The sequence below is a fragment of the Muntiacus reevesi genome, chromosome 2 (assembly GCF_963930625.1).
Source record: "Muntiacus reevesi chromosome 2, mMunRee1.1, whole genome shotgun sequence".
NCBI lineage: Eukaryota > Metazoa > Chordata > Mammalia > Artiodactyla > Cervidae > Muntiacus > Muntiacus reevesi.
In genome coordinates this window covers 27882245-27906678 of record NC_089250.1, presented here as the reverse complement: position 1 = coordinate 27906678, position 24434 = coordinate 27882245, and the positions used below count along the sequence as shown (strand labels likewise).

The following is a 24434-nucleotide window of genomic DNA, read 5'->3' as shown; positions in this document are numbered from 1 at the left end:
CCCTGGTCACCATCTGAAGATGCACAGAAATATGTCTTGTTGGCTTAGAGGAAAAAGTTGGCACTAGCATTTTTCTAAGTACATTTTGATAATCACCTTCTCTTGACGTATCACTGAACCAGGTGCATAGTCAATGCTCAGGGAATTAGCAAGTTTGGAGCCTACATGTCTCCATTGAGAAGAGTGTGTAAAAAAAAAAGCTTAAAATCCCTCCTTTGTGCTGGGGGTCTTGTCCAGCCTTCTGCGCTGAGATGTCCCCACTGAACTGAGAACATATGATTAAAGTTTGAACAGTCATCCCTGGTCCATATTTGCTACTTGGATCTAACTACCATCCTCTTACTGAAATTGAAATAAGCAGTCTTTATCTAAGATCTTCCAGGAGGTTTGTTAATGAGCAGATAATACTTCTTCTGAAGATGAGAGAAACAAAAGCCCAGAATCAAGTCCCACAGGACAAAGGAACCAATGTAAACATTCATCTCAGACTCACAGAATCCCAGTCCTTATCTCTTAGATGGATGCATGCCAGCTTGGTGTATGCTCACATGACAGAGAGAGGAAGGGAAAGAAGACAGAGAGGGACTTCCCTCTTCAGCTCTCTAGAAAGAAACTCACACAGACCCATCATCTGGGCTGTGCCTGTGATCTCCATAGGAGAGAGTCCTCAAGATCATGAAGTGCAGTGTATACCGTGGACACTGGGAGAAATCCCCAGGCCACCAAGTGCGAGTGCCCCAGACAAACATGAAGTGACTTGATGGATGAAAATCTGGCAAAGGGCTCAGAAAGAGGAATTGTGCAAGACCACATCAGTCTCATCCTGTACCCCAGCCCCTCACTGCCTGGGGGCACCTTCCTGTAGCCACTGCGGGTTGTGCAATGAGACGGGGCAGTCACCGGGCACAGCGAGGCTGAGTGTGGGTGTGAGGACCCACTGGGGTGATATACACGGTGACCAATATATAGACACGTGTAGACACACACTTGCACAATGCTTCCCACCTCTTTTTTTTTTTAAGTCTTCTTAAAGATTCCAATAAATTCTAAAACATAAATGCTTTAAAAAAAATGAACAAAACTGTGAACAGAACAGAGATTCTGTGGAGTTCAGATGATCCGTAAAGACCAGGGAACAAAAAAAATAATAATACAGACTTGATCTTTGTGGTGTGTCTTAGAGTGTCCAAATCACCTGTACAGTTCCACTTCACCAGACTCAGTACAGTACTTGAAAAAGAAATTGTTCTCCTGGGAGTTCCTCGGTGGTCCAGTAGTTAGGACTCCCTATGGCTCCCAGTGCAGGGGCCATAGGTTTGACCCCTGGTCAGGGAACTGAGTTCCCACAAGTCACAAGGCATGGCCAAGGAAGGAAGGAATGAAGAAAGAAAGAAAGAAAAGGAAGTGTTTTCCTCATTCTACTGATGAGAAAACTGAAACTCTAAGAGGTCCAGTGATGTATTTATTCAAAGTCCCAAAGTAGAAAGTGTCTTAAAGAGGATGGCAGGAAACCATCTTCTTCAGGCGTTTTGTGGGTGCAAAGAAAGATGGTTATTACAATGGGTGAAGATTTTACTAGGAAAACTATTGGACAACCCTGAAGGTTGTTTTGCTTGAACTTTGCAAAGGTCGTCCTCATGGAAATCTCCTCAACCTACCATGAGGTTGCTTATCATCTTTTCTGTTATAATTCTCTCATGAATCTTCCATGAAAGCTGGAATTTCTCTCATTCCTGACCATGGAGGAATGTTTTTTGTTAAGATTCTTAGTTGAGTCTGAAGACCACCACGAAGGTCCCCAGAGCAAGGTAATCGTGACGAGTTCCTCCAGCTTTCAGGACTTTTGGAGAATGTCCATAACACCTGCCACTTGGGGGTCTCATGGGGCTCTTTCTTTGGAACACTCGGAGACCCTCAAAGTAGAAATCTTTCTGAGAATATTATTAACTCTGAGACTGCTGATAAATGACCTCAAGCCTCTTCCTTTGGCGACTTAATCACCTGGGATAAAACCTTGTGGAGTGGGAGAAAGTGGCATCATCTTCCCAGCCCTGTCTGAACATACACACACACACCCTTGCAGAGTCACATTTTGTCTTTGCATACCATGTATCAAAAGATCAGAAAAAACAGCATGCGTTATTCAGTAGAAAAAGTGTAACAGTGCTTTCCTGGTGGCTCAGGGGTAAAGAATCCCCTGCCAATACAGCGGACACAGGATTCAATCCCTAGGTTGGGAAAATCCTCTAGAGAAGGAAATGGCTACCCACCCCAGTATTCTTGGCTGGGAAATTCCATGTACAGAGGAGCCTGGTGGGCTACAGCCCATGGGATAGCAGAGTTAGACACAGTCAGACACAATTTAGCTACTAAAAAACAACACTGTAAAAACAGATATCCAAAGGACCTGTGAACTCCGTGACATCACTTTCCCTCCTATCAGCATCTCCCTCTTACCAGTGAATCTCAAAAGAAAATGACTTCATGCCCTCCAGGCCACCTTGGATTCCCAAGGAAGACTAGCTCAGCAGACAGCCCTGCTCTGCAGATCCCCCACCCCAATGGCTCTCGGAGCCCTGGAGACACAGGAATGTCGCACGTTCAGCCCGTGGGTGGTGCCAGATGGGAAATCACCCGTACCCCTTCCTTGAAGGGCCTCTGCTCCCATCCTTCTCTGATTCATCCTCCGTCAAAGGAAAACCCAGCGCCCCAAGAAAGCACAAGGTTTTCGCATGCACTCTTTGTGGTCTTCGTCAGTTAATCTGCTCTGCTTGAGCAGAAACACTTAAAGCCAGATAAGGAAAAGGTGGAAGGTAGAGTCATCTCTCGAATGTTCTGTGGGAAGTGGACGCCTGGAAACATCTGTCCACTCCTCCCCATGGGGACTCAGCTCTCGGGGTTCAAGACACAGTGGGAAATGTGTGGTGTGGGCAGGAAGCCTAGAGCTCCACTCCATCTCAGGGGATTTTAAAGGTAAAAGTCACCTGGCAGGACCAGGGATGCAAAAGGGAAGGTTTCATCCTTTGTAAACCTTGTGTTGTAAACAGGCCTCAGGGAACTGGGCAGAGAACTGCATAGTAGGAAAGAATTTTCTTCCCAGTTGGAGGATCTCTTCCCCTGGCCCCCATTCCCCAGTCCTAGATTGGGTCTTATAAACACCATTTAGATCTCTGAACTGACTCCTCTGAGGACAGACAATGCGGTGATTTTTTTTTTTTTTTAAGATTTATTTTTTATTTTTGGCCGTGCTGGGTCTTCGTTGCTGCTCCCAGGCTTTCTCTAGTTGCAGCAGTCGTGGGCTACTCTTTGTTGCAGTGCACAGGCTTCTTATTGTGGTGTCTTCTCTTGTGGAGCACGGGCTCTAGGGGCATGGTCTTCTGTGGTTGCTGCGTAACATGTGGAATCTTCCCGGACCAGGGATGGAACCAATGTCCCCTGCATTGATAAGCAGATTCTTAACTAGTAGATTATCAGGGAAGCCTAATGCTGTGATTCTTGAACTCAATATTAAACAGAAACGGTGAGAAGTAATACTGCAGCTCTCTTTCCCATCAGATTTTACAAAAGTGGGGGGATGTCTGGGCCACCTTATTTTTCAATCCTTTTTCCTCTTACTGATCACGTTCTGGCTCTCAATGTTTTTAATATCTTCACTGGGAGATGGTCAAGAACAGAGAAGGTGGAAACTCACCCCCTTTAGAGTTGCTAGTTTTCATTTACCCTAAGGACACATGCAGTTGGTAAGAAAGAATTCATATAAATTAGGTCAGTGTTTAAATGGGCATCTTAGGTAGCTTGACTCTGAAAAATGGTACATTACAATTAATGTTGCCCCATGACTAGGGAATGGCAGTTCCCCCCAGGACTGCAGAATGGACTGTGCAAAACCAAATCAATTAGAAAATAACCACCGTCCACCCTCCCCACATTTGTCCCCTCCCCAAAGGTGTGGATGTTTTCCTTTAGCAGATGAGTCGAGTAATGAACTAAAAACCATGTGCACATGTTCCAGGGCTGTTCCTGATGGTTGGTTTTGAGTCGGCCTCTCCTGGGATGTTAACTATTAGCCACTGTTAACCATCGCCTGCAACCTCGGTGTAAATGTTTGACAGAGCACACACACCGATAGACCCACAAGCACACACCGGTGACTTCAGGAAGTCGATTGGTGGGATTGGAAAAGCATATAGTGCAAGTAGAAATGATCCATTGTGGAAACCCTGGACAGTGTTTCTGTTAAATCATTTGTCCACTGTTAAATGATTTACATTCAGATGGGACCTGGTAATCCCAGGACTGCAATTCCAGGCATTCCTCCACACTCCAGCACTGACAGTCTGTATCAATTACAGTGGCCGTAAAGCTCTTTCAGCTGGTTAAGCATAAAGAATTATTGTCCCCAATCCATCCACGTCTCTCTTAGCTCGAACTCCTAGGTAGTTTGGTAGCAAACATTATTATCCATCTTTGAAATTCCTAAACCTGAAGGAGCCTGCAGGATGTCCTCTCCTCTAAAGATATAGGTGTGCTTTAATGCATTGTTTTGAAATACAGGGGAAAGTCCTGGACCACACAAAAATCTTTAGAAAGTCCATGAATCAGAATTTGGTTTACAGTTCAAAGAAAAGTAACTTGTTTTGGTTGTGCTGGGTCTTCATTGCTGCGCTCAGGCTTGCCCTAGTTGTAGCAAGCAGGGCTAGTCTAGCTGCGGTGGCTTCTCTCTTTGCGGAGCACCAGCTCTAGGGTGCGGGCTTCAGCAGTTGTGGCACATGGGCTTAGTTGCTCTGCAGCATGTGAGATCTTCCCAGACCAGGTATCGAACCTGTGTCCCCTGCATTGACAGATGGATTCTTAACCACTAGACCACCATCAGGGAAGTCCTGAGAGAAACATTTTTAAACTTTCTGCAGTGAGTGAAGAGCCCGTATTTGTTCTGACATCATGGTAGTCAACAGCTACCTTGAAGTATTGAGTACATGAAGAAATGTGTCTCATACAACTGGGAAACTGTATTTTTAACTTTATGTAACTTTAAAGAGTCTTAATTCCATCATAACCTTTTCTCCAGCAAAGTCTTACTACTGGTTCTGAAGTCGAGTTTACAAAGAAAAATGCATGTGGTGATCAAGTAACCTTAATCCATCAATTAATCAGATTGACAGATTTGTAAAAAGTTGGAGATAGATCCGTTTCTTAATTTCTCATGAAGACCTAAAGATAAAGCCGCGGAAGTGACTGTGTAGACACAGGACCATTGGAGCTCTTATAAGAGCTGTTGAAATGATGTCAGGGAGCATTTGGGTCCAAGTAATTCAGAAAAGATGTTCTATGGGTGTTTGAGATTCTGGCTAACATCTCAGATAAGAAGGACCTCTCCTCTTTCGGGGGAGATCATAAAGAAATCATTGTTAAAGCACCAAACTTATCTTACTTGGTTTTCCTTTCAGGAGCTGATTGATGTTGACAGTGAAGTGGTGTTTGAATTGGCCTCATATATTTTACAGGTAAGTTGTTTCCCTTCATCTTTGTATTCCAGGGCCATACACAGAAGAAATAGGAATAAGACACCTCATGTATGGCAGTTGTTATAGCCACTAGCTCTTTACTCCTTATTTTTTAGCCACAAGCAGGAAAGAGCTATTAGGGAAACTATACCATGCAATAAACAGTGTCTCCTCTATTCTCTGTTCTTGTCCAAAATTTTAAGACAGTATCTCTCTGCAAGGGAAAATTGTGAGTATAACCTGAGATTGGGAAACTGAGATCATCTGGTGATCCCCTCTTCTTCATGTCACTGGAGAAAGTCAAGTAAAAAAAACTAGAATTTAATTGCCAGGAGAAGCACTGTCATGAAAGATGAGGAAAACACCTTTAAGCTTGTGTGGAAAAAGAGGGATCGCCAAATATTAGCCACAAGGGCAAGATCAGAAACACTGGCAGAATGAACCGAAATGATGTCATTAACTTTTTCCTTCAGCAAAGATTTATTGAGCAACTACTTGCTCCAGGCTTTATGCTAGATTCGTTACAGACTCCGTGGTCGCTCCCCCCAGAAGCCCCACAATACAAGACAAAACAGCTAGTACCATAAGACATAGACACATAGACCACAGACACATGTCCGGGTTCAGAATCTTTACAGTGGAAAAAGTTAGATCAGGGCTTAGGAGTGGAAACTTTCCTTTTCATTATGAATTGCTTTCTTTGTATAGAACTTTCTAAAGTTTGTCTCCTATTCAGGTGGTAAATGCATGCATCCTTCCTTAATTATATTCTCATAGCTGATAGGATAAAATAGCAGTCAGTTGGAATGATTCGATAGAGGAGTTCATGATTCTACAGTGCATTTAAAAATCTGTAACATGGATCAGAATGAGTCACTGATGTTGAATTTTCTTCTTCTACAGGAGGCAAAGGGAGATTTTTCCAGGTGAGTTTACCTAAGTTTTTTGGCTTAAAAATATATTCTATTGCATCTGTATGAAAAGAAACCATTGTGTTATTCTTCATAGGAGGGCAGTTTATTAATATTATATATTAATGATGAAATCCAGTTCCCAACTTGTCAGTGGAAAAATTACATCAAGCAGAGAAGATGTAGTAATAGCAGGAGAATATTCTGTACCAAATGAAAGTTACTAGGGACTTCCCTAATGGTCCAATGGTGAAGACTACCGAGGGTGTGGGTTTGATCCCTAGTCGGGGAACTAAGATCCAGCATGCCACGTGGTACGGCCAAAAACTGAAAGAAAAAAAAAGAAAGTTACTAAAGGGCTGCCATTAGACGTTTTTTTCCCCTCTTTTAGTTCCAACCCTGAAGAGACAAAATGCCAGCCTCTAAAAAATACCTTTATGAAAGTGTTAAGCATAAATACCCTACTTCTACTTTCCTTCCTTTCCTGGATATTACATTAGGGAGAGAACAAAAACAGACTTAACCCGTGGGGAAAACTGTGCCCTGCTTTAATAACTCTGTAGACCCACAAACTTCATTCTCAATCTTTCATTTCATTAAGCACGGCCCATTGACTAGCAGGGCTGTATTGCCAGTCTTTCCTGATCTTTAGTGGAGTCAGATAGCGGGTGGTCACCATCCACCCACAGAGCTGTCTGCTCGAAAACAGATACCATTCCTGGAATTCTGTTTTACTAGACACCCCTGAGGGAAGTCTCCAGAACAGCCCATTCTTTAGAATTGAGGCTTAGAGACATAAAGATTAACCTCATGTACAAGAAAACAGCATCAAGGCATAGGATTCTGGCCCATTGAAAGGAAATTAACAAAAGTGGTATGAAAAACATGGATCCCTACTTCTTCTCCAATAAAGAACTTGGATGTTTTCTCATGCTTTGGGGAATCTGATCTGTAAATGTAACCTAACCTACTTCACTTGGTATCTACCTTTACTTGTCCAGCTTTGTCAAGTTCATGCTGACTAGATTTTCAGGTCTTAGCTGCCTTCTCTCCACTCCCCATGCATTTGAAGGCTTTCTAACAAAGGCAGAGGCATATGTTCTCATTTAGATATCTCAGCAAAAGCAAAAAAATTCTTTTACAATGTAAAACAAGGGTCAGTAAGCATTTTCTGTAAAGGGCCAGATAGTGCACACATGGGTTTTGCAGGCCACCCAGTCTCTGTTGCAATTAATCACTTCTCCCTTTCTAAGTGCAGAGCAGCCAGAGATAGTAGGTAATCAGATGAGTATATCAGTATTCCAATAAAACTTTATTTATAAACTCAGAAATTTGAATGTCATATACATTTTCATGTACCACAAAATAATCCTCTTTTGACCTTTTCCCCAACGTTTTAAGATATTTTTCTTAAGAATTTTTCCCCCCAACCATTCTTAGTTCACAGGCCACATAAAAACAAGCAGGGGGCTGGATCTGGACAGTGGGTTGCAGTGGACTGACCCCTGTTCCTAAAATATAGTCCCTTCAGCTCAATTTGATTATTTGTAGAAGGAGACCTCCAGGCCCCTTTTATTTAGGTTTCCCAAGTTCTTGCTATGAAACAGAGGTAGTCCATTATTTTTGGATGAAGGTTTATTTATAGCCCTAGCAGGAGACCTTGGACATTGTAGGTGGTCGATAACCATTGACCAAATGGGTTTAGGGAAACATTTTCAGGATTTAGAAACTATACTTTGTTCTGTTTTTCTTTGTTAGTTTTTTATATCCTTCATTGCATCTGAGGCTCTTGATAAGTTCAGGTTCATATCTATTGAAAAAGGGTTCAGGAGTCCCATGAAAAAAAGGTTTAATAACCACAGATCTAATGACCTCCATCGTCTGGTCTACTCACTCTGAAGGTACTTTTACCCTCCTTTTCTTTCACCGGCTCTGAACTCTGCTGTAAATATTATTTATTTTTGAGAGTCCCCTGACAGGATGGAATGTGAGCCAGGAACAGCATCATCTGGCCCCACAGATCCTGGGAACATGGGGCCACAAAGGGTGGCCAGCAGTGAGGGGGGCAGGCCTGGCCTCCAGTAACTCATGGCCCCCTCAAGAGCTTGTGGAATGCCAGCTCGTTGGCTGCAGAGAAACAAAGGACCCTGGTTTGACTTCATTTGTCAAAGTGTTCCATCGAAGTTTGTTTGTAGCCGCAGCTGTCTGGAGTGAGAAATAGCTGTCAAGGGAGGGGAGAGGTCAGACACCTTATCTAAAAGGTCACTTTATCTCCCAACATAAAACTCACATCACGGAAGATAGGATTCCCTGATAAACACTGTTCTCCATAGGAGTCCACAGTTAGTATGCTTGAGTGGCCTGGAGTTTGGAACCAGAGAAGAAATTCAAAATTCCTTGTTGATATCTTCCATCCATATCTGGGAAAATCCCCATAACACTGAAGTGGACCCCATTTGATATGGTGGCTGAACATCAGGTGTTTTAGATGTCCCCTTCTCAGAATTAGTATTGGAGAATGTTGTTTTTGCTCTATTAATAATGAATGCCAGATTCTACATTCTTAATTGTGTTTAACTGAATAACTTTGACTTATATGCAAGCTCAGTTACTCAGTTGTGTCTAACTCTTTGTGATTCCATGGACTGTAGCCTGCCAGGTTTCTCTGTACATGAGATATTACAGGAAAGAATACTGGAGTGGGTTGCCATTTTTCTCCATGGGATCATCCCGATCCCAATCATCCCAGGGATTGAAACCGTGTTTCTTGCATCTCCTGCATTGGCAGGTGGATTCTTTACCACTGAGCCACCTGGGAAGCCTTTGATTTATATACATATCCTGTAAATAAAATGCATTTTCCTGAACAATATTTGTAACATAAGATGTCAGCTTAGAACACACAGAGCACTTTGGAAGCCTTTTATATAACTCGTGGTCCAGGGCTTCATTCTGAGACCTCCTGGAATCTGGAGCATCCAGTAACCTTTTAAATGAATGGCTGCACACAGATGGCAAAGGAACTCTTCATAACCCGTGCATGTGTGTGTGCTAAGTTACTTCAGTCATGTCCTACTCTTTGCGACCCCATGGACTGCAGCCTGCCAGGCTCCTCTATCCATGGAATTCTACAGGCAAGCATCCTAGAATGGGTTTCCATGCCCTCCTCCAAGGGTTTTTCCCAACCCAGGGATCAAACCTGCATCTCCTGCATTGCAGGCGGATTCTTGACCCACTGAGCCTCCTGGGAAGCCCCTTCATAGCCTGAAGATCCTGAATCTCTGCCATCCTTTTTAAAAGGTTACTTTGCCCAGGGTGTTATTATCCTATACATTTACATTTCAGGGAATAGATACAGATTACATTTATGTAGAATGAGTATTGAAACTCTACATATTATGGGAACTCTCTGGCAGTCCAGTGGTTAGGACTTGGAGCTTTCACTACTGTGGCCCAGATTTAATCCCTAGTTGAGGAACTAAGATGCTATAAGCTGCTCAGTGCAGAAAAAAGAAATCCACATCTATGGGAGCAAGTTCCTTGATGCACAGGAAGAAAAGTGTTCTTTTAACAAAAGGGAGAAGTCGAAAGTGCTGATATTACTTACTAGAATAAGAACTATGTAGGGTCAGCCCAGAGCCACAACTACTCTTTCTCGTGAAACTCACAGCTGTTCTGTTTCTTCTTTTGGACTCTTTACTCAGCAGACCCCTGAAGGCTGATTCTTATGTAACCCCCTTTTCTTTCCAGTTAATGGAATTGTTCACTTCCTTGTTTTATTGAACTTAACAATGAAATCTTGGGTTCAGTTTGCTGAAAGAAAGTGAGAGAGGAATAGATGGATGGTAAGTGTTGTTCACAACAGGAAGAAATACATATCACCCATGTCCATATTCTAGCATAGAGTGGACAAATTCATAAGATATAGTGAAAGGTTGAGGAAATCATCTTATCTAAAAAAAATATTTTCTCCTTTGTAGTATTTTCCTTAACACAGCATGTAGTTATCATATTTCATTTCCTGGTACATGCATATGTTTGAAAACATGAATGTCCATCAGCAATGAGGAAATCAGTGGAGTTGGCATTTCTGTTTAAAAACAATTGAATAGCCTAAGAACTGTCCATCATGGCAGCTACACAGGCAATATTAGGGTGAAAAGGCTCAACACAGTTTTAAAAACAAACAGTTCTCCTTTGATAATCTCTCCTGAGCATTAGTCATTAGCTAACACACATTTCCCAGGATTTATATGTACTTTATTCACCACAACCTCTGCAGTGGTTTAAATACCAAGCCCTGACTTTTCTTGTTTAAAAAAAAAAATTTTTTTTAAACATTGGATTTCTGTAGAAAAATAATATTCTCATCTTTAAAAGGTCAAAAAAAAAAAAAGCTAATGCAGGGAACACCTAATTTAATCAACTGAACAGGACTTTCAAATTGTATAGTTACATTCTAATTTAATAGGAGATTTCTTAGTATACTGTACTAAGCAAGTTATTACTTATAGAACTTGATTTTTTTTTGCTTTTGTCCCTAAAGAGATCTGAAAATCCTAGTGTCTAATCTTTATACTCTGGTTTTGAGAATAGCCTCACTTTGTACCTTCTGTCAGCCCTTCTGAAAGTGGGCCACCAAATAAAAGGAAAAAAGATCATTTTAAACATTTTACCAAATTAGTGAATTGGTTAAAAATACTTTATGCTCCCAGGACATCCCCGGTGTTCCAGTGTGGCTAAGACTCTGTGCTCCTAATGCAGGGAGCCCAAGTTCGATCCCTGGTCAGGTAACTAGATCCCATATATCACAACTAAGACCCAGGGCAGCCAAATAAATAAATAAAAATATTTTGGGGCTTCTGGTGACTCAGTGGTGAGGAATCTACCTGCCAGTGCAGGAGACAAGGGTTCAATCCCTGATGTGGGAAGATCCCACGTGCCTTGGAGCAAGTAAGCAGAGCGCCACAGTTTTTGAGCCCGTGCTCTAGAGCCCAGGAACTGCAACCATTGAGTGCACGCACTGCAGCTGCTGAGCCCACATGCCATAGAACCAGTGCTGCACAGCAAGAGAAGCCATGGCAATGAGAGAAGCCTGTGTACCGCAACAGGAGAGTAACCCCCACTTTCCACAACTGGAGAAAAGCCCATGGAGCAATGGAGACCTAGCACAGCCAAAAAATAAGTAAAGTTATTTTTTAATAAAGTTATTTTTAAAATAAATATATAATTAAAAAAATAAAGAAGTCAAGGCACAGTTATATAAGATTAAAATAAATAAATTCCCAAGTCACACTACCTTTGATATAAAGAATAATGCACAAATTAATAGGGACTAGTAAAAAAATAAAATCGGTTCTGTAGAATTTTTTGTGAACAAGATTTACAGAAACCAGATCAGGACAGCTCGGTTACTTGGGGCCACCTGTTGGGACCTGGAAATATCTTTGCTACAGATAACCGGATGTATTAATGAAAAGTGAGAGTCGCTCAGTCGTGTCCGACTCTGTGACCCCATGAACTGTCCATGGAATTCTCTAGGCCAGAATCCTGGAGTGGGTAGCTTTTTCATTCTCCAGGAGATCATCCCAACCCAGGGAACAAACTCAGGTCTCCTGCTTTGCAGGCGGATTCTTTACCAACTGAGCTATCAGGAAAGCCATGCTAATCATTAAAAGACTTATGAGGACCAGTAAGCAGGCAGCCCTTGAAAAAGGCTTGTACTGAGGAAATCCCATGTAAAGATCTGTGAGTCACATTTTGCTTACCTGTTAGGCAAAGCTTATCATATGCTTGCTTTAAAGATGATGGCAAGCTGCCCTCCATCTACAGCTTCTCAGTTCCAAATAAACACAGCAACCATAGTCAAAGAAGTTTCTATGATACCTGTACCGGGTTACAGGCTGGTCCTAGTAAGACAATATCTGCTTCTCAGAGTTCCAGGGTCAGTAAGAGTCTTACTGTAACCTTGATTTATCAAACTGCAGATTTCTAATTCTCCTTAGTAATGATAATACTACTTTTAGATACAGAGCAGCATCTTACTCCCTCAACAGAAATGAATAGTGGTCCTTCATTAACAAAAAAAATTGATTTTTAACTCCATTTTAGTTGAGAAATTGGAGTATTTATTTGTCCCGAAAAATTCCTTTCAGCTTTCACAGATTTGCTCTAAAAGAGCTGTTAGAAGAAAAAAAAAAAAAAAGTGAAGATTATTTAATATTTTACCTTCTGTAAGCCATGAGACCATGTGTTCACTAAGAGAGATAAAATGAAATTTCTGTGGGGAAAAAATATACCCTCTTGATTTTTTTTGTTCTTTGTGTGATATCTGTTCTGCATTTTTTAAAGAGCATTTGTGAATTAATGCAATGAAATAATGCTTACTGGTATCTGAAAATTCCAGGCTTGTAGGTGTTGTGGGGTTGTTTCTTTCTTTCTTTCTTTTTTTTTTTTTTTTTGTCTTTTTGTCAGACTAGGTGATGATGCCTTTTAGGCAGTCATAGGTTAAAGGAGGACTTCCCAGGTAACTCAGTGGTAAAAAGCCTGCCTGCCAATGCAGGAAACTCAGGAGACCCAGGGTTTCATCCCTGGGTTGGGAAGATCCCCTGGAGGAGGGCATGGCAACCCACTCCAGTATTCTTGCCTGGAGAATCCCATGGACAGAGGAGTCTGGTGGGCTACAGTCCATAGGGTTGCATAGAGTTAGACATGACTGAGGCCCTTCAGCACACACACACATGCAGGTTAAATGAAGAATTTTAAAAGATCAACAGGAAAAAAAGACAAAGGGCTGACTTTCTTCTAAAAGACTTTTTTGGCAACATAAACATTTATATAGATTACTATCTTTTAAAAGATGACAGCATTATTTTCTTGCCCCATTAAGAGAGTATTGAAAGTTGATTAATCACAGGTGGCGGTCTATAAATCACAATTCTGAGCCTACTAACATCATTACTTTGCACTTACATAAGTGGTTTTACTACTGCAAGTCAGAGCTCAGTTTTATAGCAGTCTTAGAGCATTTGATCATTTGGGGTATATTTTCCTACAGTGTTTTAATTGGCCTCTTGAAAGAAGGCAGCTGGTATGATCATATAGTAAGAGAAATAGATTTACTGAGACTTTTAGATAATTAGTAAAAAAAAAAAAAAAGACTCGGACAGCTGTGTTTGAAAGAGTCAACATTTGGAATACAACTTACATAACCTATTAGTATCTTCAATACACAAACTTGAAGATTTCCCTATTGGAAAATTCCTAGGAAAAAAAGTCATCTGTTAAGCTTGAAACACATGGAAGCCCCAAGAAGAGTTTTTGTAAGAAGTATTTAAGTGTATATAAATCTCATATATTATTTTATCAAGAAAGGAGAAAGGAGTGTGTGATATTTTCCCGTGACTTATAAAGGACTTAGAGAAACAGCTGGAATCTCTCACACCAGCAGGACCTTTTGAAAGGAATGGAATCTGAAATTTTGAAACAAAATGTACAAATGGAAAAGTTATTACAGAAAGCTTTGTTTTGTGCACAACAGTCCATTTCACTGAGGTTTTCAAGTGTGTAATTCACAGTTTGCAAACATAGAAAAGTATTCAGATAGGGTATTTTGCAGGATGATATTCTTCAAATCCTATGGGAATTGTTTAAGGAAAAAGTGAAAGAAGAACTTGTGTATTATGACAGCTTGTCTCATTTGCTAAGCATTTCTTTAATATCGTTGTTATATTTTGAGTTAACCTTGATAATAGCAAAAAAGCTCACAACTATGACATCATGTCAGTTCTTCAGAATTAAGATTGTGTCTCAGAAGCATAATGTTTTAGAAAATTAATCAGTTGCTTTTTCTTGTGCCCTCTTGAGTAAAAGAAACTCACAAAAATTGTTCCTGTCATCCTAGAAAACCAAACTCACTAATTGAGAAAGAAATCATTATTTAGGTAAATTAGCCTTTAACATCAGAAATAAAGGCACATACATACTGGTTTTGCCCCTCCATCCAGATGGCAAATTAGTGTGGCCTATTTATCCATGATGCACGCCTGGAATCCATAGTCCCATGCTGGAAAAATCTCAGAGGGATTCCACGTGCTTCCCAGGTGTCTCCAAGTGTCACAACAAGAGAAACGTCATAAGCTTTGCCCCCAGCCACCAGCTCTGAGCTTCCCTCCACCCCTGAGAGAAAGAGCATGTGATAGGGAAGAAAGAATCATCTTCTTTGCTGTAACCTGAACTTCAGCTTGGTTCACAAAAAAAAAAAAGAAAGGAAGGAGAGAAATTGCTTCTTTCATGGTTAATTACAATCAGCAGAGATCATCTACAAGTCTCCTTATTCATTTGTCTCAGAGTTTTCTAGATGTATTGTACTATTGGATAAAGCAATACAGACCCACAGGGCATCTCTGAAGCTTTTCCCAGTGTTTCTGAATTGAGAGCTTTGTCAGTTTTAGACAGTAATGCGGGCTATCCTGTAACACCCACGACCGCATCGGGGACAGCCCCTGGACTCCAGGGTGTCCACACTTCTGCGTCAGAATGTGGACATTCACACCAAGGGCAAGAGAGAGAAGGTCAAACACTAGGTTTGCCACCCAGTTGGCTAGAAGGCTGTTTTCTATATTGTTTATTTGACTCACTGGGTCTCCATTGCAGTGCTCGGCCTTTAGTTGCAGCGTGTGGGCTCACTTGTTGCCGCGCCTGCGCTTAGTTGTGGCGTGTGGGATTGAACCCAGGCCCCCTTGAGTTGGGTCTTAGCCCCTAGACCACCAGGGAGGTCCCTAAACGGCTTTATTTCTTAGAGGTTTTCAGATTTTGGAATTGTGGCTAATGAGGACCTGTAATATTCTTTTTTCCTTATGATACCCCTCTCCCTGGAGAACTTGACCTTCATGATGCACTTAAGAAATATGGAGGAGTTGGTAGAACATTAGCTTTCTGTGACCGCTTCTGAGTCTCGCATTCATCCATTCTGTAACACTAGTGTAGCCTTCTGGCTTTAGTGCTGTAGTGTTTTAGTACCAGGGGACCTCAAAATCACTGGTTTCAGCAAGAATTCTCCCATGTGAAGCCAGTTCTATTTGCCCCAGTTTTGTCCTGTAAATTATGAACATCTTACATGAGCCAGAAGGAATCTTCTGAAAAAGCATTCCCTCATTTTTAAAGGACAACAGGGACTTCCCTGGTGGCTTAGACGGTAAAGAGTCTGCCTACAATGTGGGACACCTGAGTTCAATCCCTGGGTCAGGAAGATCTGGAGGAAATGGCAGCCCACTCCAGTATTCTTGCCTGGAAAAATCCCATGGACGGAGGAGCCTGGTAGGCTACAGTCCATGGGGTGGCAAAGAGTCAGACACGACTGAGCGACTTCACTTCCAAAAGCACCTTGTGAATTTTCCTAATACTCCTATCAAGTTTAATTTTTGCTTTCTTCACTTTATGCTGTCTTAGCTAAATGTATTGTAGCTGTTTTTTTGTGGCAAATCCCCTAGTTGACAGATTGCTAGAAAGCTGAGTTTTCCAGACTAGGTCCTTCAAACTTCCCGTGTTTTATGACCAGGGTAGACAGTAAAAGTAAAAGCAAGGTCCATCGTCTTAAGGAGAAAAAAAGAGCCGTAAATCAGACCAGCAGAGCATTGAGAGATCACTTTTTTGTGCGCAACATTAATCACTATCTAAAAGTTTTGAATAAAATCAAATATTAAAAATAAGAAGACTTCAGTTTTACTCTCAGTTGAGTAAGTGACTTTCAAAGAGACCTTTTTTTCTTTTTCTATTAATAAAAGTGGAACCTAACTTTTGTTTGGAACAAGGAACTGTTTTAGAGTGTTTTATAAGTTGGCATTTATTAGGTACCCTGAACTCTGGGGGAAATGTCCAAGTGGAAGATCTTGAGAGAGAAAGCTGGGCACTTCTAGCACATTCTTTTGGTTTCAGCTTCCCAAGTCCCTGGAGATAGAGTGACCAGCTGTCCCGTTAAGGCAGCTTTGTGATTTGCAGTCCGAGTTTGGCCAGATTGCCTGACGGGGCGGGCCCCCTCTAAGTTATCACAGATGTTTACAGACAGCAGAAAAGCAAACAGGACGTTTCTACATAGCTGTCCTTTGGGAAGGTTTAAGAGCCCTGGATCCCTTCCAGAATGTAATGGATTTGGATGGGTTTCACGCCTTTGTGATTTCTTGTTGTATTTGTCTGTGTCACCTTGCCCTGGGGGAGCACTCGAAAAACCACTGCTGCTCCAGCCAGGATGTCAGACCTGGGACTCTCATCAGGGATGCTTGTTTGCCAACAAATGAGTGTTTAGTGGGTAAGACAATCCCTTCCTCCTTTAGTTCCATCCTTCCCCAAATATGCTTTAGATGAGTCTGGGTAAACCCAAATCCATACTTCAGCTTAACTGCCTTTCTTACAGTTGCATCCAGTAAAATTCAACCCATAGGGTGCCTCCCTAGGCACTGATGAATCAGTGAATCAAATCCCTGTTCTTGGGGAGCTTATAGTTAATAAACAGAGATCGGACCCAAAAACTCATTATTGTGGTCTCTTGGGTGTTTGAGGACCTGAGTATTTCTTTAAGCTATGTCTTAATAGCACGTGAGTAAAGATCCCAAGCTCTGCTTGGGAATTGAATTTTCCTAAACATAAGGAGGCAACCTGTTTGAAAAGCTCCAGTGACTGACAAATGTCTCCTACCCAAGCCTGGACTCTGCCAGCCTGGCACGGAAGGTCCTCAAAATCTTAGCCTAGTCTGCCCTTTATTTGGCCAAGCTGCCCCTTATACACCACCTACCCTGGTTGATCTCTTCAGTTCATAGTGTCTCACCTCCATAGTCTGCTGGATTCCACTGAGAACAAAAATGAAATTCCTATTCTTCTCTTCATGCAGGTCTTGCCAAAGCCTGCTTTTATACTAGAGCCCACAGAGACTTTCCTTTCCTCCACACGTTTTAGTTTGTTGTTTGAATCGGCATGATCCAATACTGCCTATCTCATCGGCTAGTTTTTAATTTGTACCTCTTGCTCCATGCCCTGAATTGTGAGCATTTTTTGATTGAGGACTATGTCTTATCTTTTTAATTTTAATATTTCCTACACTACTTCCTAATAGCAGGGGCTCCATAAATACATTCAACTTATTGATTATTAATCAATAAATTCTTGCCGCTTGAGTGATAACAGTTGAAGGACTTGGATTTATTGATTTCAGCAGTTACAAATTGAGTTATTCTTTCCAGTTGGTTGTTCAAAGCCAAGATTCACAAGCTTCACTGTCACTGTTCTTGTGGGGCTTCCCTTGTGGCTCAGCTGGTAAAGAATCCACCTGCAATGCGGGAGACCTAGGTTCCACCCATGGGTTGGGAAAATCCCCTGGAGAAGGGAAAGGCTTCTGTTTCTTAGTCCACTTGAAAAGTGCCCTTTCTGGGCGAAGCAGTAAGGTTACATCCATGTGCCTCTTTGTCACCATGTATGTGCACTTGAAGTCTGGAAGTGGTTTTGCCCAGAGACACTTGGCATCCAAAAGGCATGGCTGGAGGCAGTGTTTCTGGCTGGTTGGGGACCCACAGAAAGTCACGTGACTGCAGTATTCCTTCTTCCCTTTGTATTTACCTACTGAGCACCTGTCTCGTTGCTTTTTAGATGCTACTGCCCAATGTCCCGGCCGTCAGTCTTTGCCTTGCTTCTCATGAGCAGCATGGAAGCTGCTACTATAGCCGAGGTTAGACCTGTGTGTGAAGGCAGGTTCCACGGGTGGCCTCTGCTCCCCAGCAGGGTCCTCGAGATGCTCTGGTGGACCAGTACAGACAGAACCCGGTACACACCAAAACCATCCCAAAGGGATGCTGCCAACAGCTCTAGAGGTAGACAGTAGGGGCCAACACTCAGATGTCTTGTCCCAGTGGGGGATGCAGGTCTGCTGAGTGCGTATGGGGGAGTCAAGTCTCTGAAAACCCCTGGTTAAACGTGGCAAGTTTAAAGTATCTTCCAAACCTGAGAACGTGTGAGTCTGTAGAGGAAGTCTGGCTCGGGGACCAGACGCATAAGACATCCTTCTAGTGCCTAAGGATCAGCTTCACACCTTCTGAGTTTTTTCTGGACCTTGTCAAAACCAAATGACTTGTATACAAAACAGAAACAGACCCACAGACATAGAAAATAAATTTATGGTTATCAAAGGGGAAAGGGCTGGGGGGACAAATTAGGAGCTTGGGATTAACATAATCATGCTGCTAAATACAAAATGGTTAACCACCAAGGACCTACTGTATAGCACAGAAAAATTTGCTCATTATTTTGCAAGATATATATATATATGTAAAACTGAACCACTTGGCTGTACTCCTGAAACTAGCACAACTTTGTAAACCAACTATACTCCAATAGAAAAAATTGTTGAAGTCAAATTTTTTGAGAATTTGAAAATATGTTTTAATTATCATGTTTCAGAACATAAGTAAGGGGAAATTTCTTTTTTACTTAGGAAGAAAGAGGTTAATACACTAGACCAGCAATTTCTGAAGGTAGATAACTTAATATAGTGAAATCATGCCTTATTAACAGGACAATAGCATCTTATAAAGAACACAACATTTTATATAATAAAGAATTTTTAAATTATCTTGATTTTAAAGAGCAAATGTTGTTGATTTGTCATATTTTGGACAACAGTTTCTAGCATGTGGTTAATCCAGGCAAAGAAAACTGGTCAATGAGGGAAAGAGTTCATGGTGAAAACAGTCGAAAACAACTCCATTCTCAGAGCCCACGACTGGGCCCCCAGGAGCTCCCGAGGTCCCCCCTTTGGGGACACTGATGACCCTCTCCCACATTCCTGCTGCCCAGGGACACTCATCTGTAACCGCTTGGCATGCAGGGCTTGAAAAGAACTCTCAGGCACCCCAGAGGGCTCTACCCTGGGATGCTGTGTGCACGAGGATAGGCCACCGGGCTCTGCATGCTGTGTGTCCCCTTGTGACTCTCTTAAGTAAATCAGTACGAAGAAAGCACCACTTTTCACTAAAGGAGCACAGATGTGGGGTGTGAGGACGAGATGGCGGGGGTCGGGTCTCCTGACGCGGTGGTCTTCTCCCGGGCCAGCCGTGTTTCTGCCATGCCCCCGTCTGCCCCTGTCTTGCAGCAATGAAGTGGTGAGGACAGACCTGAAGAAGCTGCCAGCGCTTCCCACACAGGCCCTGAAGGAGCACCCCTCCCTGGCTTACTGGTAAGCCCCTTTTCTTTGCACGCCCCAGTCATCCCCCCAAGGAAGGAGCCCCTTCTAAGGAGGCAAGGGACTCCGGGCGACTGTCCACCCTCCCCACCACCACAGGTCAACCTGGTCTTCAATCAGAGCAATTCCAAACTGTATCGAGTGGCCCGAGCCTTCATGAATCCATTTTTTGCATTTATTTAAATGACACGGAATATGAGAGCTGTTTTTCCTATTTTCTTTCTTTTCCTCTTTTTTTTTTAATAAAAGGGAAAACTTCTAAAATTTCACTTTGGATGCCTTGCCTCCTTGGAGAACCCTTCATGAACTGCTAGAATTTCACTTTGGGATCCTTGTCATTTGATGACAGCATGTGTGGGGTTTTGAGATGTGGGAGGATGAGAGGGGTTTCTTCTTTGCAGAAGAGGGAGGTTGATTCTTTTCTTTTCCCACAATGTTTCATATCTCCTGATGTAGCTGCCGTGTAACATTACACCATAGTTCATCTGTTAGGCCCTACACTACTGATTCTCAATGAATCGGGCATTTGAACCGTTCCCAGATTGTGGTTCAGGTCACAGTGGAGTGGGGTTTGCATGGCTGAGTAGTGTGTTGAAATACTGTAGGGCCAACGAGGCCCAACCATCATCCTTTGAAAGCAAAATGCCACTTCCCTAATCATTCTTATGACTCTGTAACCAAAAGCACTTTTTGTTAGGCTTTTGTAAGGGCTTTTATTTTAAAATAATAAGATAAAAATCACAGAACAAGTCAATTTTGTTGCATTATAACATATGACTTTTCAGCATTTCTCTTAATACACTTTATGAAGTTTACAGTTTAATAACATTTCATCTTGTCCAGACACCTTTCCCATTGCCAAACTAGTTGTTCAGTCATCCGGGTGGCTTTAGGGGATTCCTTTGGCTGGGATGGGGTGTGTTTTACTGTGGAGGGCATTAGCAGGATGAAACTCTAGGACATAAATCATGTCTTGCCAAGAGACCAAGTGACGGGGCAGCTGGACAGGAAATAAAAGGGCTGAACCCTGAGTCTGTCAACTTCCACCTGTGTGATGGCATTCTCGGTTTCATTTCTCTGAACTGCTTGTTGCTAGTCTTTTAAACAGTGCTCAGGGTCTTATAACTTGCCTTCAAAGAACAAGATTGGTTTAACACACAAAGACTGCATGTGTCAGTTTCCAAACTTCCAGCCTGGCAGCGTTCACATACAAACACCCCAGATGGCACTCTTGTTTCCTTTATTGTGGAACCAAATTGCCCTCTCCCCAGTTCCTTATGCTCCCTGTGCTCCTTATGATTCCTCCTCTGTCCTCCCAGCGGTTTATTTTCAGGAAACCAGTGATGAAGGGACTGGAGCTGCAAGGAGATAATTCACAAAACTGGTAGTTCCTACCTGGTGAAATGTATTTGCCAGCAGAGGCTGTAATGTTGCTGGCTTGTCTGGAGTTGCTTTGAGCCTAAAGAATCCCTCAGTTATCTCATTTGTATGTTTCCAAATGTTGTTTATACCCTGGCTGCTCATTTCAGAGCTGTGAACCGCTTTTCTCTCTCTCCTTCCTGTCTCTGGGTTTTCTTCTGTTATCTCCATAGCTGCTCTGTGTGCAGACATCATCACTGACCCATGACTCCTTCCTTCACGCTGGTACTCTCTCTTTTGTCAGTATGAACAGCTTCATCCTCATCCATGTCTCTAGCTGTTCTGCCAGAACAGTCCTGCATCTCTGTGACCAGGACCACACTTTCCCCAGGTCTCATTTGGACCCAGAGGCAAATGTTACTGTCTAAATGTCCTAGGAGGATGACAGGACAGAGGGAGGGATGCTTTTTAAGCAGGTGCCCCCAGGTTCTACAGCTCAGCTTGTACACAAACAAGCCAGTGGCATGAACCATTGTCATGATGCATAGCTTAAAAGAAAAAAAAAAAGCGCCCCACACACAGATGCAGTGGAGAACCTTCAGGCCTAAATAAGCCATAGGGATCCTGTCCACACTAGCCAGGGAAGGCATTACAGTCTAGTGAGCAGAACAGTAGATTTAGGATCCCAGCCATGTCTCTGAGCTGTGGGGTAATGACAGTCCAGGAAGCTCTGCTGCCTTGATTTTCCATCTGTAAAATAGGACTAACCATACCAGCCAAATCCAGACTCTAATTAAGAGAGGAATATTAATAAACAAGCACATAATGCAGTTAGAAAGTTGTGAGCAGTGCACAGTAATGCCAAGCCATCACCCAGTAATCCTTTCTGCTCATTTTCCCCAAGCGTTCCACGGGATTACTCTTCTCACCCTGCATGATCTCCTTATGGGAGGGTGGCATCGAGTCACACAGTGCCCAGGGCCCCAGAACAAGGCAGCATCAGGGCCCTGACCTGGCTTCTCTTGATGCAGGACCACAAATACACCCAGACAGGGCGTGAGGGGATGTCTTCCTTTACTCTGAAATCACTGGCCCCTGCAGGCCTCCGGCTCCTCCAAGACAGGGAGCCCTGTGGCCGTTGCCTTGTTTCTGGGTTCCCTGCATGCAGAGATGATTGACCTTAACAGCACGACCCAGTCCCTGCTCGGGGGCACCATCAGGCTGGGTCACTTGCCTTTTTGCTTCATGTAACACCATGTCCTCCAAATGGTGTTTGGGGATTCCATTTCCTCTGGCTGGTGGGTCTCTGATAGTAATCCCATGGAGGGATAGTTGGTGCCATGATCATCTGTCAGTCCCCATGGAGGGACAGGGAGTGGAGGGGGTCCCGGGAAGCAGGGCGTCACATGCCTGCCCACAGTGTTTCCACTGGGACAGACAGAGAGGGGAAAGCCAAGGAAGCAGGAAAATACTGAGGCCTCGAAGAGGGTCTCAGACAGCAGGAGAAACTAGGCGGGAGAGGGTGGGGGTGGCAGATCCCTGCAGCTGTCAGGCTCAGTAAGGCCCTAAGGGTCGGGCCATTTATTTTATGAACAGCTGCACAGCTGCCTGCCGGTGTTTCTGACCCCGCTGCTGTTCTTCCTGAGCCGTGCTGGTGTTCACCACTACAGTGCTATATTGAATTCCAACCCCCATCCCAGCCTAGGAGCCAGGGACCCTCTTTGCGACTCTACAAAGGAAGTGGGCTTGTAGCTATACTGTGTGGCTTGACCCCGGATCTGAGGGTCAACCTCCCTAAATGCTACATCATCGTGTGCCCACCCAGCTCTTGATTCAGCAGGCAGCTGGAGAGGAAGCTGGAAGGGTGACCCCAGAATGTCCTGACCCCACTCTGATGGTCTGTGAGGCTGGCGTCCACCCCAGCAAGGACACTCGTGGAGAATTTTCTGTCAGGAGAGGGCCTTGTCCCCCTTGATGCAGAACCACCATGGTGTGAGGTGTGTGGGAGCCGGGGAGAAACATGGCCACATCTGCCCCTTTCTGGACAGAGGGTGCTCGGACCCCGTAGACTGGACTCTCAGCTAGACAAAGGCCCCTCGTAGCCAGTCATTTCCCATCTGGGACATCAGGAAAGACACTTTCCTGCCAGGGGCCAATCTTGCACAAGTCAAATTTCAGAATACTAACATGCAGAGATATTCACAGAAGATTAAGAGAGTAACTAGAAGAAAAATAAACTGCCCCCAAGTACTAGGTAATGAACATACAGAATGTGTGCTCCCCTCCCCAGAAGTGACCTCACTAATAAGAGGTGGGTGAAAGAAGGCTTTCGATCCGCTCTGGGATAATAAATGAATCATAGCTTGTAAAGTTCGACTGAGGAGGTCTTGAGGGTTCATCCCTGGAATTACCTCTCATCGTGGAGTCCACAGGCTGTGGGGAGGAAGAGTAAGGTGGAGGCCTGAGGAAGAAGGTTCCAAGGTCTCAGAGGCCAAGCTTTTGGACTTGACCTCCCAGCAGGTGGAGTGTGGTTCTTGAGCTGGGCTTGGCATTTCCAAAGGCATCGGGGTACAGGGTCACTTCCCAGGGAGGCCCTTCACACTGTCTGCCTCGTCACAGGAGGGTGAGGCCCCCATGCCTCTCAAGGAGTGAGCTAACCTCCCGCTGTGTTAGACCTGAGATTTCAGAAGGTTACCAGGTCCCCATCTGGCTTCCGATGGCTGCCTTCTTGTCTCACAGTGCTCCTGTGGGCCTATTATTGCTCTATGATTTGTGTTAATCAGCCCCAAATTCCTGAACTTTCCCATCCTCCTTAGACACCCTCAATTCTTAACTGCTAACAGGGTAGAGAGGCCATGAATGTCTTGTCGAGGTCAACACCTGCTTCCCCCTGCCTGGGCAGATGGAATTTAGGAGGTGAGGAGGGGGAGGAGGACCCGATGGAGGTTGCCAGGAATGTCCACGTGGACGTCCAGCAGTGGCCGTCTCCCTGTCCTCATCCTGCATCCCTCCCCACTGGGATGCGTGCTTCTTTCATCCTCTGCTCCCACAAGGAGTCTGATCCCCCAAACCTGAGCTAAACTCAAGACAAAGAGAAGTGAGTCCTCTGAGGGGAAAGTGGACTCTTTTGGTACTTCTGTCGCCCTGGACATCTCACTTCGTCTGGGTTCCAAAATGCTGCTTCCAGGACAAATCATTCTTCCAGGAGCTGTTGGCTTCTTGGAGCCGCTCGTGAAGAGGTGGGGCTCGTGGTCTTTTCATGAGGAGGGCTCAGGGCTGTCACCTGGAGACTGAGGTAGAGACTCCTTTTTCCTCTTGTTCTAGTGAGGACCGGGTCATCGAGCACTACAAGAAACTCAACGGCCAGACCAGAGGCCAAGCCATCGTCAAGTAAGTACCCCACCCCTCCCAGTGCTGATGAGGTTGTGTGTCTGT

At 43.6% G+C, this 24434-nt stretch overlaps 1 protein-coding gene across 4 annotated transcripts in view; it reads left to right on the top strand.

Annotated features, from left to right (window-relative positions):
- Positions 1-24434, top strand: part of FRMD4A (FERM domain containing 4A) — a 360038-nt gene that overhangs the window by 222447 nt on the left and 113157 nt on the right. For all 4 annotated transcript variants that reach the window (XM_065921130.1, XM_065921128.1, XM_065921131.1 and 1 more), the window contains exons 6-9: positions 5448-5504; positions 6408-6430; positions 19551-19634; positions 24324-24389. In XM_065921130.1, coding sequence (XP_065777202.1) covers positions 5448-5504; positions 6408-6430; positions 19551-19634; positions 24324-24389 — 230 coding nt within the window. The remainder of the gene's footprint in view (positions 1-5447; positions 5505-6407; positions 6431-19550; positions 19635-24323; positions 24390-24434) is intronic.